The following is a 17,314-nucleotide window of genomic DNA, read 5'->3' on the forward strand; positions in this document are numbered from 1 at the left end:
GTATGGAGTATGCTTTATATGTATGAAGGGGAGGGGTCCACTCATACCGCGCTTTTAGACAAGATGGAATCAAAATATTTTCGTCTTATAAACTCCTCTCCTGTAACTGACTGTCTTCAGCCTCTTTCTCATCGTTGCAGTGTTGTATCACCTGCTATATTCTACCGCTGTTTTCACGCTAACTGCTTTTCAGATCTTGTTACCTGCATGTCTCTGTCGTAGGTTTTAGTGACCAGCTAGTTTCAAGTTACAAAGTGCACGCACAGCCCTATTTTCACTACGAGACGTACGACTCATTTACTATCAGATACGGCAAGGTACGGACCTCCCTGGACTCACTCCTAAGAATACTAATCTAATCTAGCATTAACCTAACATTATTTAACCTAACTTAAATGGCATGTAGCATTACCTAACCTAACCTAAAATAACCGGGGGCCTTTACCCCTGCTGGACCTCCGTTAAGGACACTAATCAAACCTAGCATTACCTAACCTAACTTAAATGATGTGTAGCAATACCTAACTTAAATGGCATGCCTACTTCTGCTGCTGTTGAATAGCGTCGACTGAAGTCCGTGCGTTGCCGTGGATGAGAGTGAATGCATCGTACGTCTGGCAGTAAAAGTAGGGCTTGTTCACTTGAAATTGATGGTCACTTGAATCCACTACACCTCCTCTCCTCCTGCGGCCTCGATGCATATGTCTTTCTTCTTTCTCTCATCCTTATCCTTTCCACCTCTCTAATGCAGGAGCTAACCAGTATTCTCAATTATTCATCCCTTTCTCTGGTAGACTCTGGAAGTCCAATCCTGCTTCATTATATACTTTCTATGATTTGAACTCCTTCAAGAGGGAAGTTTCAAGACTCTTATCCTCCATTATTTGATTTTTTATTTGGAATCTCTATGGGAACTGGCATCAAGTGGGCCTTTTTTATTGAAAAATTTTGTTGCTCTTGGCCAGTGGCCCTCTTACGTAAAAAAAGAAGAGAAATCACACGTCCCGCTCATTCATTCTACATTCATACATAGTACAGTCTTTGATCCTTTACCTGTCCAGCAGTCCCATTAACACTATATTGGGCCCACAGCCAAGAGGTGATCCTGTGCCTCCAGTGTTAGCCGAGAAGGCGACGGAAAGGAACAGCATTTGTTTCAATGAGAGACATTCCATTTTTACCGCTTCGAGCTTTCGCCTTTCCGCTTCTGTTCTGGCGTCCTCCTTCCTTGTCCTTGCAGCGGTGGCTTCAAGTACTTCCACTTGCCCGATTTCACTTTCTTCACTCGTTTCCTCTCTGCAAGTTTTTACATTGAAAACTTCTACATTCAAGAAAGCCAAAAATATCACAAGGAAGATAGCACTTTTTGCAACCTAAATGAAGATTCGGTGTTTTTATATCAAAAATTTTTTTTTTCATTTTCATGTTTACAATTCACGCAGATGAACACAAAAAAGCTAATCAAATGTAGATCACTTTTCTCCTAACTTTCGTGGAAACAGAAATGTAGATTTACAAGTCATTTACACAAGTCATTTACTAGTCATCACAAGTAAGTGTTCATCATAAAGTCACTCAAAGAAAAGGGATAAAAATTGTCTAACACTAGAGACGTCTCCAGTGAGCATACACACACACACACACACAAATATATATATATATATATATATATATATATATATATATATATATATATATATATATATATATATATATATATATATATATATATATGCACCTGCCTACTGAGGTCTAAAGCACTGGATCAGAGGGTGCTGTGAACTTATCATTAAAACCAGCTGTGACCTCACTCAACGTTTCCCTTTGTGTTTCACAACACAAGGGGGCAGTCACAGCCTACCGTCTAAAGACAACTCTCTTCCTCCACACAAAACTACGAGCACCTAATAACACACACACCCTTCACTCATAATTTCAAAATTCATGGCAACACCTGCACCAGCCTCAGAGTCCCCATCTGGGAAAGGGACCACAAATGTCCCCTGGTCGGAATGCCCTTCTGATAATGACCCTAAGTGTCTTGAGACCCCCCTCAACTTTTCCTTCATTAACATCTGCAACATACGTGGTCTAAGATCTAATTTTCAATCTGTAGAACACCACCTCTCCTCTTCTAAACATCATCGTCTTTTCCTTACTGAAACTCAGGTGTCTGAGGCAACTGACAGTAGCCCCTTTTCCGTTCGCTCCTACTTTCTCTATCCTCATTTTCGATCCAAAGCTGGATGCTGCGTTTATGCGTGCATGGACTTAACCTGCTCTCGTGCCTACGCTCTTGAATCTTCCGAGTTACAGCTACAGAGTCACTCTCAAACTAAATTTATCTGTGCTGTATACCTCTCACCTAACTCCTCTGACTATAAGAAATTCTTTGACTACTTAATTTCCAAAGTAGAATACATTCTGACTCTTCCCTTTAGCAGAGATCTCCATTCTTGGAGACTTCAATGTTCACCACCAGCTTTGGCTTTCCTCTCCCTTCACTGACCATCCTGGTGAACTAGCCTTCAACTTTGCTATCCTCCACGACCTGGAGCAATTGGTGCCACACCCTACTCGTATTCCTGACCGTCTTGGAGATACGCCCAACATTCCTGACCTTTTCCTGATCTCTAATCCTTCTGCCTATGCTGTCAACCTCTCTTCTCCGTTGGGCTCCTCCAATCACAATCTCATATCTGTATCTTGTCCTATCGCTCCAGTCCCTCTTCAGGATCTCCCTAAGCGGAAGTGCCTCTGGCGTTTTGCCTCTGCTAGTTGCGGGGACCTGAGAAGGTATTTTCCTGATTTTCCTTGGAATGACTACTGCTTCCGTGTCAGAGACCCGGCTTTGAGTCCTGAGCGCATAACAGAGGTGATAGTGTCTGGCATGGAGGCGTACATTCCTCACACTTATTCTCGACCTAAACCTTCCAAACCTTGTTTTAACACAGCTTGTTCTTGTGCTATACATGATAGAGGGGTGGCCCACAAAAGGTACTTAAGCCTTCCATCAACAGAATCTCGTGCACTTTATATTTCTGCCGGAATCATGCCAAGTCTGTTCTCAAACTAGCCAAAAACTCCTTCATTAACAGAAAGTGTCAAAATCTTTCAAGATCTAATATCTAACATCTAACATCTAGCCAAAAATATCTCCAATAACTTTGCTTCTTCTTCTTTCCCTCCTTTATTTCAACCAGATGGCACCACTGCTTTCACATATAATTCTAAAGCTGAACTCTTCACCCAAATCTATGTTAAAAACTCTACCTTGGACGATTCTGGGCTTGTTCCTTCCACTCCTCCACCCTCTGACTACATCATACTACCTATTAAAATTCTTCGTAATGATGTTTTCCATGTCCTCGCTGGCCTAAACCTTCGGAGGGCTTATGGACCTGATGGGGTCCCTCCTATTCTTCTCTGAAACTGTGCCTCCGTACTTGCACCTTGCCTAGTCAAACTCTTTCAGTTCTGTCTGTCAACATCTACCTTTCCTTCTTGCTGGAAGTTTGTCTACATTCATTCTGTTCCTTAAAAGGGTGACCGTTCTAATCCCTCAAACTACCGTCCTATTGCTTTAATTTCTTGCCTATCTAAAGTTTTTAAATCTATCCACAGCAGGAAGATTCTTAAACATCTATCACTTCACAACCTTCTATCTGATCGCCAGTACGGGTTACGTCAAGACCGCTCTACTGGTGATCTTCTGGCTTTCCTTACTGAGTCTTGGTCATCTTCTTTTAGAGATTTTGGTGAAATTTTTACTGTTGCCTTTGAAATATCAAAAGGTTTTGATAGAGTCTGGCACAAAGCTTTGATTTCCAAACTACTCTCATACAGCTTCCATAATTATCTTCCTATAACTTTATCTTAAGTTTCCTTTCTGACCGTTCTATTACTGCTGTGGTAGACGGTCACTATTCTTCTTCTAAATCTATTAACAGTGGTTTCCTCCTGTCACCCACTCTCTTCTTATTATTCATCAATGACCTTCTAAACCAAACTTGTCCTATCCACTCCTACGCTGCTGATACCAGCCTGCACTTTTCCACGTCTTTTGATAGACGTCCAACGCTTCAGGAAGTAAACAGAGAACGCCTGACTTCTGATCTTTCTAAAATTTCTGATCTGGGTAGAGCAAATTTGGTATTGTGCTATGCCTCAAAAATTTAATTCCTCCATCTGTCAACTCGACACAACCTTCCAGACAACTATCCTCTTCTTCAATGACACTCAATTGTCCCCCCTCTTCTACACTGAATATCCTCGGTCTGTCCTTTACTTATAATCTGAACTGGAAACTTCACATCTCATCTCTAGTTAAAACAGCTTCTATGAAGTTAGGCGTTCTGAGACATCTCCGTCAGTTTTTCTCACCCACCGAGCTGTTAACTCTGTACAAGGGACTTATCCGTCCATGTTTCGAGTATGCTTCACATGTCTGGGTTGGTTCCACTCATACCGCTCTTCTAGACAGGGTGGAAACAAAAGCTTTTCGTCTCATCAACTCCTCTCTTCTAACCGACTGTCTTCACTCTCTCTCTCATCACCGCAATGTTGCATTTCTAGTTGTCTTGTACCGCTATTTTCATGCTTAGTGCTCTTCTGATCTTGCTAACTGCATGCCTCCCCTCCTCTCGCGGGCTCGCTGCACAAAACTCTGCTTTCTCTCACCCCTATTTTGTCCACCTCTCTAATGTAAGAGTTACTCGTAACCAGTATTCTCAATCATTCATCTCTTTCTCTGGTAAACTCTGGATCTCCCTGCCTGCTTCTGTATTTCCACCTTCCTATGACTTGAATTCCTTCAAGAGGGAGGTTTCAAGACACTTATGCTTTAATTTTTCGCTATCACTCTGGACCCTTTTCTGGGACTGGCATCTCAGTGGGCCTTTTTTTTTTATTACATTTTTGTTGCCCTTGGCCAGTGTCCCTCCTACATAAGAAAAAAAAAAAAAAGATATATATATATATATATATATATATATATATATATATATATATATATATATATATATATATATATATATATATATATATATATATATATATATATATATATATATAAATAACACACCGACACACACACACACACACACACACACACACACACACACACACACATATTTTCAGTTTGTTAACTACCTAAATAGTAAACCGTGTATTATATATATATATATATATATATATATATATATATATATATATATATATATATATATATATATATATATATATATATATATATATATATACAAAGTGAATAAGATTAATAAAACTTGATCTACGAAAGACTTTTTTTTTTTGCGTACTTTAATATTTAAGTCACATTATATTTATGTATTTTACCATGAAGCATAAGAGTGGATTGTACAGTGAACGTTAAATCGTCAATGTATGGAAGATTGTTATATCAGAAAACAACAGAAATATTTTTTTTCTTAAGAAATTTTGTGATTTCTAAATAACTGAACATTTTCACTGAAGCCAAATAAAGTAATGTACCTGTGAAGAAACGTTTATTAAGTCCCACAAGCGGCAGTGAGCAAGATTGAGACAGATAAAGTTAGATCACAAGATGAACGAACGTCAATGTTGAACGTGGTCATAAAATGATAGCAGCGAAATAAGTAGGACTGGTAAGGCAAGAAAGATCATAAGGTAAACACACAACGTAAAAATTATAACAGGGAATTAGTAAGCAAAGCCGACAGGGCAGATAAGACATATCACAAGGTAAACAGTCAAAGAAAACGTATATTAGTTGACAGAACCCGAAGGGTACTGTAGACAGGATATACGGACACACGTTAGATGCACGTCGAACCAGCAGCACGTTTGCTCTACATACAAGACTCACTTTATGACATGCATGTCGATGTATGTACCGTCTGGTCCACGTCGAAGATACCTGTTTTTGGCAATGTGTCCTGTCTCCTCGGCGTGATTCGTGAATCCTACGTGATGACTGTCTTCATTGGCCTTTATCACATCCATCTCCCGTAACTGAAGAAGGTTACAATTAAGGATATTATGGAAACTGAAAAAAAATCAACAGGCTTACACGTGACGGCCACCGAATATTGCATTTAATACATATGTCCACCTATCATATTCGTCCTTATTGACTCATCACCGACAACCTTACAACTGAGTGCATTTTTCATCTAACTTTACTTAAGAAAAATCACCGAGAATATATTTCTTATGATCCCCTCGCGAAGCTTAATTTTTGTAATTTATTTACTTAAATGTATATTTGCTTGATCCAGATAATTAATGATAAAACTCACTGGTCCATATTTCCCTAGATATATCCCAACGAGGGAAGAAGTCTAAACGGAAAAAAATCTTAGTAGGTAAATCGCTAAGTTACAAGTCTTTGACCAGGTCATTACTCTTTTCATCACCGTCTACTTGTCACAACTTACACCTTTAACTCCCACATCTCTTACATTTTATGCTCGTAGTACTTATATCCCTCTTTCCATCCTTGCAAGCTAGTCTGTTCTCTCGTCTTTCCAAAACCTACCCCTATCTCTTATCCTTATTACTTATCCTTACTTCAATCTTATACCCAGTCGCACAATCCTGTTTGTCTATTGCGTGCCTGTTCTTACATATAATTTTCCTTAACACATATTTTGCTATTTATTTTTACTCAGCTTTCATGCTTGTATCACACTTTCACACTTATCACACTTATTTTCATCTCACCTGCCCTTTATTCCTTTATATACTTTCTATTTTAATGAAAATTTTCTGACAAGTGGCTGTCACCAGGTAGCAGAGCGAGCCCATAGTCACAAGAAATTTCGAGTTTCCTTTGTAGAGCCATTCTACATGCATATTTATGTATTCAGCATACTTTTTACACCATTCCTTCTGAGTTATAAAACTGTACTGTATCCATGAAAACAAGTTGTTTTTCTGATGCATATGAAATATATATAAAAAAGGTCGTCCATATTTATTTTTAAAACCCCATGGTACAGTGTGACCTCGCGCGCTTTGGAGATCAAGGGTTCCTCAGGTGCACATGTGCGAATCCTGGCCACGGTACGAGGGTAGGAAAGGCATCCACTCGGGGTGATGGTACCTAAATGCTAAATCAAAGTCATTCGTAACGAGGCACCTTCCTAGCTTTAATACACGTCAAACAGAGCGGACAAAAAATAAATAAAATAAATAAATAAATAAATAAATAAATAAAAATAAATAAATATATATATTTTTTTTTTTTTTTATCTAAAGCAGATACACTATACACATGAAACATATTAATACAGATAGCATAAACCATAGGCAACATGTTTATGCATTGAAAATATCAGACGTCCAACCCTTCAGGAAGTAAACAGTTCACACAAGGAAGCCACAGAACGCCTGGAGTCTGATCTCATTAAAATTTCTGATTGAGGCAGAGCAAACTTAGCATTATTCAGTGCCTCAAAAACTCAGTTCCTCCATATAACAACTCAACACAGTCTTCCAGATAACTATCCCTTCTTCTTCAATGACACTCAACTGTTCTCCTCTTCTACACTGAACAACCTCGGTCTGTCCTTTACTTATAATCTAAACTGGAAACTTCAAAACTCGTATCTAGCTAAAACAGTTTCTATGAAGTTAGGTATTCTGAGCCGTCTCCGCCAGTTTTTCTCACCCCCTCCCCAATCCAGCTACTAACTCATCAATCCAGGTATGGAGTATGCTCCACATGTATGGTGTGGGGGGGTTCTATTTATATCGCTCTTTTAGACATGATGGGATCAAAAGTTTTTCGTCTTATCAACTCCTCTCTAATTGAATGTCTTCAGGCCCCCTCTCATCGCGGTAATGTTGCATCTCTTTCTATCTTCTACCGCTGTTTTCATGCTAACTGCTCTTCTGATCTTGCTAACTGCATGGCTCCCCTCCTCCCGCGGCCTCGCTGCACAAGACTTTCTTCTTTCTCTCACCCCTATTCCATCCACGACTCTAGTGCAAGAGCTGACCAGTATTCACAATCATGCATCCCTTTCTCTGGTAAGTCTGGAAGTCCCTTAATGCTTTTGTATTACCTCCTTCCTATAACTTGAAATTTTGAGGGTTCCAATACACTTGTCCTTTAATTTTTGTCAACCGCTTTTGACATTTTTGGGGGGAACAGCACTTCAGTGAGCATTGTTTTTATTATAATTTTTGTTGCCTTGGTTGGTGTCCCTCCTACATAAATAAATTATATATATATATATATATATATATATATATATATATATATATATATATATATATATATATATATATATATATATATATATATATATATATATATATATATATGAGGGACAAGGCCAACAAAAATTATAGCAAGAAAAAAAAAAGAAAAAAAAAAGGTCCAATGAAATGCCGTCAAAATCGGTCGTGAAAAGGAAGAAGGAATTCATGTTTTGTGGGGTCTAATGAGGAAGATTGAAGATCAGTAAGCTATACCAGAGAAGTGTAATGGTCCCAATTTTCAAGAAAAGCGACGTGTAGGACTGCAAATTCTCGTGGGATAAAGCTCCTGTCCAGCACAATGAAGATCTTGGAGAGGATTATGGATGCGAGACTGAAACAAGGGATAGAGATATCGAGGAGACAGTTTGGATTTATGACTAAAAAGAGAACCATTAGTGCATTTCTTATGCTAAGACAGATTATAGAAAAATAGAGGGAGAAGCAGAGAGAGATAAGCGCAATATTTATCGATTTGGAGAAAGCATATAAATGATTCCCGAAACAAGAAGCATGGAGATGCTTAAGGAAGAAAATGGTGCCAGAGAAGTATGGAAGTGTACACAAATGTGAAAACGAGGGTACTGTAGCAGGCATGATTGAGAGTTTTGATGTGAAGGTTGGGCTGTATAAAGGCTCAGCTTTTGACCCCTTCCACTTTAATGTAGTGTTTGGTGTGTTGACGGAGGGGGTAAGAAGAGGAGTGCCATGGGACATCTATGTGGATGATGTGGTGTTAGTTGATAAATCAAAACAAGAAGTGGAAGAGAGGATGGAGGAGTGGCGTATAACACTGGAAAGGCGGGGAATGCAAATAAGTAGAAGACGGAATATATGGTGATGGCACACCAGGATCAAGGTGGGAACAAAGACACGAGGAGCATCCTTGATGGTCAGTCTCTGAACAGAGTGAGGGACTTCAGATATCTACGTTCAACGGTTGTAGCAAATGGAAACGAAGAGGTAGAAGTGAGCAGGAGGATACAGGCGGAATAGAAAAAAAAAAAAAAAAACTGGTGTAATATGTCAGATGTCCTCTGTGACAAAAGAATGCCAATGGAGCTAAAAGGGAAAGTTCATAGAACAGTGGTGAGACCAGCTATGATGTATGGTCTAGAGACTGTGACAGTGAAGAAAAGTAATGAAAAGAAAATGGAATTGATAAAAATGAGAATGCTTAGGTGGATCAGTAGAGTGACAAGGAAGGATAGAATTAAGAATGACGTCACAAGAGGGACAATTACGCTTAAGTGTGAGTAAGAAGGTGCAGGACGTGCGGTTGAGATGGTTTGGTCATGTTATGAGGAGAGAAGAAGGGAGCTATGAAAGGCAGATAATTGACATGGAAGTGGGCGGCAGGAGGAAGAGAGGAAGACCCAGGACGAGATGGAAGGACTGTATTGTGGCACACGGCATGGAGAAGACCTTGGACCTTGAAGTGGCGCAGGACAGGGTTACATGGAGGAGAATTATCCAAAAAAAAATTACTCCTTATAGAAACGGGATAATGATGCTGCAGAAAAAAAAAAAAAATATATATATATATATATATATATATATATATATATATATATATATATATATATATATATATATATATATATATATATAAGTTTGTTCGGCCGCGACCACTCTCGCCATGATAATCGATTCCTGAGTGAGTTGAAACAATCGCTCCATAAAATAACCATATCAATTTACCGCAATGTCCCTGACTATGGTTTATCACTACCAGCTGTCATGTGTTTTTTTTATTTTTGGGGCTGTAAATCAAATAGTTTATAGACTTGTAGTGTGTCGTTTTTAAAAGTAGTGATGACTACAGTATTCCTACTGATGTTCATAAGATATGAACTTTCAATATTTCCTCTGGAAATTATGCAAAAATACATGCAATGTAGGAACAATTCTAGATAGAAATCAGCAAAAAGTATATTGATATATGCTGAATGCATTTATATGCAAATGAAATTACAGTAACAAGATTTTTTTATTACGCGAGTGTAGGGAGGGGCTCAGATGAGACATATGGGTTGCTTAGCTCACCAAGTTCTCCATTACATTACTGAACCTCTTTTTTTTTTTTTCTTTCATCCCACCCCTTCTTCTTTCTACTTCCTCCATATCTAACTATCAACACTTATTCATGCCATTTTTTTTTTTTTTTTATCCTACATTGTTCTACCTATTTTTGACACCTATCTTTCTCATCTTCACCTTCGTCAGTTCCTTCACTACAGCATCCACGATAGGGACGATCATAGCAGCGGTGGCGGTATTTGAGATCCACATTGAAAGGAAGCTGGTAACGATCATGAAACCGAGAGCAAGCAGGCGAGGACTCTGACCTTGAAATAAGAAAATTAGTTGAAGATAAATTGTTGGTGTGTCATGAATGCTGTTCATAAAGTGGAACTGAATGCACAAGAAAGGAAAACTACTTAATTGCACATGAAAATTGTCGATAAGTTGGAATGGTAAGAACGTTACTCGTAGAAAGTTTAATAATTTATACCTCCTCTGCACAAAGAGATACCAATTCGACTGTCTCAAGGAAGCTTTTTACTCCTGTAGGCACTTAGGAGACTCGTGTGCGACTTTTGTTATTGTCACAGGTCCTCACATTTAGGTTTCCTCTTCAGTAAGGAACCTAGGGTTAGATAGGCCACGATTCTTAAGATGAAATGAAGTGATTTGATAATTTCTTACTTGGCACCATAACAAAATGTCATTTGACGCCGAATTAAAAGATTCATAAAACTAATGGTAATGTTAAAATGAAAACTAAAAGTAACAAAAATATTGTGTAGGTCAAATTTAAAAGAATAAAAATGTAAAAACTAAACACTGCACAATAGGTGGGTTGAGATTTGAATATGATAGTTGGAATTGAGATGGTACTGACCCCATTGGCCCAGAGTTCGTCTGGCGTTGTTCGTTTCATACTCGACACTGACCCCACTGATCCAGATCCAGTGATCTCGAGCAAGTTACCTGATCAGATTGGCTGAGGGAAGCTCCTCTCTGGGGCTTCTCTGATAACTCCCTCAAAGTTACTGTGAAGGAAAGACTGCCTCATTTCACAGTCGTTACCTGTTCTTTTCATTCCTGCTTCCCTCGTGCTTCCGAAGCACAGATGTTCGTACCCGACCCGACCTACGGGTATGGTGTGATATCTATTGGTGACAGACTCAGTTGGAACTCGACTGCGTTCTCACAACTACCATGGTCTCTCCAGCCAACCTAACCAACTCGCGGGAGTTGCTGCTGTTTTGAGTTGGATCAGCTACGCAGCTGTTCCAGTATTCTGCTGCTCATTTCTACCATTCTCGACTTACTGGTTAACGAGACTGTGGACCAGGCGTGTGCCTAGTCAGGCATCATTCCTGGTCTACATTTTTTTCCATATTACATGTGACGCCTCGACTAAGCCCTGCTGTAGGCAACACGTGTGCTCGGCCTCCCGAGTTACGTGACAACATCAAGCGTTGGCAGGCGAGCGAGTCTACCTGCGCGTCCATGTTTTCAATCTGTGGCCTACCGCTCCTGGGCGTATCCGACGCCGGTAGAATGTGGATTACTACATCTTGTGATACTTTCTTGTTCTGGGATGTTAAATGTGACGGTATCCTTCTCCTTTCATTGTCGATATCCGACGCTTGGGAAGCAGCGAGTTAATACCTGATACCGTGGGGACAGTTACCTTTGAACACCTTACCTGATAGTCCATATCCCTTACAGTAACACTGTTCAGGTTCTTCCAATGGAATTACCGTAGTTTGCGCTCTTCCCGGGAGAAGAGTCTTCTCTAACGCCTCTCCCCATCGTATGTTTGTCTAAACTGGGAGATTGTTCCTCTGCTTCTTTGTAGTTATTGTTTTTTTTTGTTTTTTTTATGTAGGAAGGACACTGGCCAAGGGTAACAAAAATCCAATAAAAAAAAAATGCCCACTGAAATGCCAGTCTCATAAAAGGGTCAAAGCAGTGGTCAAAAATTGATGAATAAGTGTCATGAAACCTCCCTCTTGAAGGAATTCAAGTCATAGGAAGGTGGAAATACAGAAGCAGGCAGGGAGCTCCAGAATTTACCAGAGAAAGGGATGAATGATTGAGAATACTGGTTAACTCTTGCGTTAGAGAGGTGGACAGAATAGGGATGAGAGAAAGAAGAAAGTCTTGTGCAGCGAGGCCGCGGAAGGAGGGGAGGCATGCAGTTAGCAAGATCAGAAGAGCAGTTAGCATGTGCAATGCATTTTCCCTTCGAACAAGGCCAGCATGGTGGTACCGCTCTCCTTATTTGAAGTGGTACTCCTTATAACAGTGCCGAACTTAATACTCCGCTGCAGGCTATTGCTGCGTGAGTGTTTCTCCACAGTACTGTGTGTACTTTGTACCTTCCTATTGATTCTGTACTTAGGCTAGGGAATATCGCTTGCCTTGTGCGCGATGTTCCCTCTCCTTTTATCTTCGCTAGTTTTATTTATTTATTTATTTATTTTATTTATTTATTTATATTATTTATTTTAAAAATTGGCGCCATATGACTCCGGCTGTTGCAATGCCAAAGAAATTTCCAATCAGTCAATCTGTCAATCAATTTAATGGTTTACCATTACAAAGCTCTTGTTTAAATTTTTGCCTTATTAACTCTAATATTTGCGTTTATTTACATTGAAAACACCTGCCATTTTTAATTACATTCTAATCTTTGCTACAGCTTCCAGCTGTATCTCTCTCTCTCTCTCTCTCTCTCTCTCTCTCACCAGATGCCAGTTAGGCTATAAGCCTGTCAGCTCGATGACATCCGGACAATACTCCTCCATCCGTCTCGGTCTTCATATTCTCTCTTTTCCATCACCTCAACCATTGTCTTCCCTCTTCTACTGAAGCTCTCTTCAGTACCTTGCTTCCATCTCTTCCTTGGTCACCCTCATGGTCGCTTGCCTCTTGATATCCACTCCATATATTTGCATGCCGATCTTCTTCCATTCTCATAACATGCCCAAACCATCTCAGTCTTGCTCTATCAACATCCTCCAATAGCGGCCTCACTCCCAACTCTTCTCTTATTTCAACATTTCTTGTCCCTTCTTGTAACACTCCTGATTATTCTGAGTACTCGCATTTCGGCTGCCTGAATCTTCGATTCTAGTTTGTAGTTTAGCACCATATAACATGATTGGTTTAAGAATTGTATTATAAACTATTAATTTGCATTTTGTAGGCAAATGTTTATTTTTTAGTATTGGATATAAAGCGTTTATATTTGCATTATATTTTTCAATCCTTTTGTTAATTTCAGTCTCATTTAAATTTCTCTTATTTATGTTGATACCAAGATAATAAAAAATTCTACCTCCGTCAGTCTTTCTCCATTACAATCCACTGATAATTGCTCAAATTTTCTTCCCACTGCCATGACTTCTGTTTTCCTTGTGTTTATTTTCATCCCACTTCATACCATTCCATCTTGCCATCTGTTCACAGCAATCTGTAGTGCGTCAGGAGAGTCTGTCACAATAGCAATGTCATCCGCATAAGCAAAAGTTTCTTCTTGTGCTTGGTTTGTAACATCCCTAAATCATTTATCCATATATATAATGAAGAGCAATGGCGACAGTACTCTTTGTCTCACTCCAGTCATTACTTCAAACCATTCTTCCTGTCTCTCCACATTTTACTTGACTCTTGCAGATCTTATAAACTCTTTACCACTTTTATTATTTTTGGGTTTATCCCGTAGTAATCATCTTCCAGCACATACCAGAGTTTATCTCTGTTTATCCTATCAAAGGCTTTTTCTAGATCAACAAAACTATGTATTTACTTCTGTGCCACTCCCAGCTCTTCTCTAGCAGCATTTTCATAGCAAAGATAGGGTCAATAGTACTCCTTCAGGGTCTAAAACCATACTGACCCTTCTGATTCTGTGTTTAGTAATTCTTTCGTATAATTTACCCATATGCGATAGTAGTGATATGCCTCTGTAATTTGTGCAGTCTGTCCTTGCACCTTTATTCTTATATAAAGGACAGATAACTACTTGCTGCCGGTCTTCCGGTACCTTCTCTTCTTTATATGCAGTATTATACAACCTCACCCACTCTACTATCATTGTTCCACCAGCTTTCATTAATTCTGCAGGTAGTTCATCATCACCAGAAGCCTTATCATTCTTCATCACGTTTAAGGCTTGCTTCACTTCCTCAACGGTGATCTCTTCTTCCACCTCTACAGGTTCATCTTCATCTCTATCTCTCAATTCAAAATTCTCCTCCATTTTTTCCCTCACATTTAACAGCTCTTCAAAATATTCTTTCCAGCGACCAGCAACTTCTTCCTCCACCAGTAACTCTTGCCTATTTTTATCAGCCACTGAATATACTGCTGAAGTGTTTCCTTTTCTGTAGTTTTTTGTCATGTTATACAATAGCTTCTTGGTTTCATGTACATCTTGTAGTAAATCTTCTCTGATCTTTTCCCATGACTCGGTTTTGCTCTTCTTTTTAACTACTTCGGCTTGATTTCTTGCATTTACATAATTTTCTCGATCAAGAACGTTGCTTGTCTTCATCCACCTTCTGAAACTTATCATCTTCTCCTTTACAGCTGTTCTCACCTCGTCACCATGGGGTGATTTTCTATTTTGTTGTTTTCATTTTCTTTAACCAAGGGTTTCATAGCTAATACTATAAATTTGGGTTTTGAACTCTTCCCAGAGGCCCTCTATATTATTATTTACGTCATTTTCCAACACACTCTGTACTGTTCCTGTTATCTTCGTAGAAAATTCCATACGGCATTCTGGGTCTTTCAACTTTTCAATTTTTAACCTTAGTCTACCACGTTTTGCTCTTTCCTTGGGTTTCTTTATTTTAAATTTTGCAAGAACCAATCTGTGGTTTGCATCTGCTGACACTGATGGAACAGTCTTAACATCACAAAATAGATTTTTATTGTTAGTAATAAATAGGTCGATCATAGATTACTCAGTATACCTCTGCTCCTCTGAATTCCACCTGTACCATGTACATTTGTGTGAGTCTCTATGCTTATAATATGTGTTCATTATAGATAAGTTATTTATAGTACAAAATTCCAAAATTCTGTTACCTTCTTCATTTCTATCACCAATTCCATATGCACCTAATACACTTTCTAGTCCTGTTCTGTCTGTGCCAACATGTCCATTCCAATCCCCCACTAGAATTATATTATCAGTGTATTTAACATTTTCTAAAACGTCTTGTAAGTTTTCATAAAATTCATCCTTCTCAACTTGTGGCCTCCCTTGTTGGGGGGGCATAGATTTGTATTAATGAGACTTTCAATGGGCATAATTTCAATGTTATGGCAATGATCCTTTCACTTTTATACACAATACTATCCACTCTCTTAGCCAGCTGAGGTGATAGGATATACGCAACACCGTGTCTACCCTCATCACATCCTTTGTGAATTAGGTGATAATCATCATGCAGTACCTTGCGTCCTTCTCCTTTTACTCTTGTCTCACATAGTCCATCAATTCTAAGTTTCTGTCTTTCATTATCTCTATGATTTCCTCCTCCTTTCCTCTGATAGTGGCAACGTTTAGAGTTCCAATTTTTTATTTTTTTTCTTATTCTTATTTTTCTCTGAAAATCCTGAAGCATGTCCTGAAACTAGCGAGTTCATCAACTGAGAGGTCCGTCCGGTATCATTATCTTGCGTTTCGTGAGCACTTGTAATCCACCAGGCTTATCCTGGCTTCTGTTTGGTCCACAGCTCCTTATTTGATATTCGGAGCAGCCCTTATATAAGAGGTTCCCTATATAAGAGGTTCCCTTATCCGCCACCTGAGGGGCGCGCCTGGTAGGGGTTGTCTCCTCCCCAGGCTTCCAGTTGTATCCTCAGCGAATTTAGGTACTTTTGGTAGGGTATCGCTTTCTAAATAGTTTACGTCATAAAAAGAGAACCCAAATACTTACTCTGAAAAGACACTGGTCACGTTAAACCACTGTGGTGTTTCTCCATTAAAAAAACAAAAATAAATAAATAATAATAATAATAATAATAATAATAATAATAATAATAATAATAATAATAATAATGATAATAATAATAATAATAATAATAATAATAATAATAATAATAAAAATCGTTGTTTTCGTTTTCAGTCAATCCTTTATCATGCACATACATTTTCTTTTATCATACGAGACACAGTTTTGAGAGCAGTTTGTTATGCGGGACCTTAATGAAGACTTTGTGCATGTTCACGAAAACTTCATCGTGCTGTTACCAGAATTCTGGCTTCCCATTTTGCGAAGACATCATTAAAAGTGTAATAGATCAATCAATAATGGTATGTTACAACATACAGAGAGAGAGAGAGAGAGAGAGAGAGAGAGAGAGAGAGAGAGAGAGAGAGAGAGAGAGAGAGAGAGAGAGAGAGAGAGAGATTTTCCATTTTCTTATTAAACAGAGAAATTGAAAAGATGAGCGTGAGATCGAAAAAAGTTCGTTGACCTCAGATTATCTGCATTAGAATATGAAAGCTAACGGAGAGATAATGGAGAGATTTTGGAGGTAAATCAAGATTTCAGAGGGAAAAGGAGACAAAGGTAAAAGGAGACAATAAACAATAAGTCAATATAAAAAGAGAATAAGTGAAGGAAGAAATAAAAAAAAATCTTACAAAATGAGTCTTACAATGCAACGTATCTTTTGTCCTCCTCCCACACTTTTTTTTTTTCTTTCTTATACTACTATTCCCAATACTGCACTCACCCACGTGGAGGATCACGAAAAGGGCAACACGTTCATGAAAGTTGCAGTTCTCCACCGCCGCCGCCATGATGAGGCCACCGAGGAACATCATATTGGAATCTTTAAGGTACAGTCTACTCACGATGTCAGTGGAAAGAACGCCCATTAAGGGGAAAGCGAAGACGGGTATGAGGGCTGTGACGGGCAAGGGTATCACCTCTGTCACCCACATCACCGCCATTACAACCATCACGAAGCCACACCGTGCTGACTGTAAAGTGTAAGACGTGCTTGTTTT

The 17,314-nt window shown here is 38.9% G+C and overlaps 1 protein-coding gene across 6 annotated transcripts in view; it reads right to left on the minus strand.

Annotated features, from left to right (window-relative positions):
* The window catches only part of LOC135094488 (Na(+)/citrate cotransporter-like), a 57,152-nt gene that overhangs the window by 15,451 nt on the left and 24,387 nt on the right, over positions 1-17,314 (minus strand). For 3 of the 6 annotated variants that reach the window (XR_010263841.1, XM_063994613.1, XM_063994612.1), the window contains 4 exons: positions 17,038-17,287; positions 10,483-10,613; positions 5,867-6,012; positions 1,054-1,296 (listed from right to left, as the gene is read on the minus strand). Coding sequence is in view for 5 of the 6 variants with exons in the window: in XM_063994613.1 (XP_063850683.1) it covers positions 1,054-1,296; positions 5,867-6,012; positions 10,483-10,613; positions 17,038-17,287 (770 nt within the window). In the remaining variant the exon portion in view is untranslated. The remainder of the gene's footprint in view (positions 1-1,053; positions 1,297-5,866; positions 6,013-10,482; positions 10,614-17,037; positions 17,288-17,314) is intronic. The other 3 variants (XM_063994615.1, XM_063994617.1, XM_063994616.1) reach the window with 3 other exon arrangements.

This window comes from Scylla paramamosain, chromosome 45 (assembly GCF_035594125.1).
Source record: "Scylla paramamosain isolate STU-SP2022 chromosome 45, ASM3559412v1, whole genome shotgun sequence".
Lineage (NCBI taxonomy): Eukaryota > Metazoa > Arthropoda > Malacostraca > Decapoda > Portunidae > Scylla > Scylla paramamosain.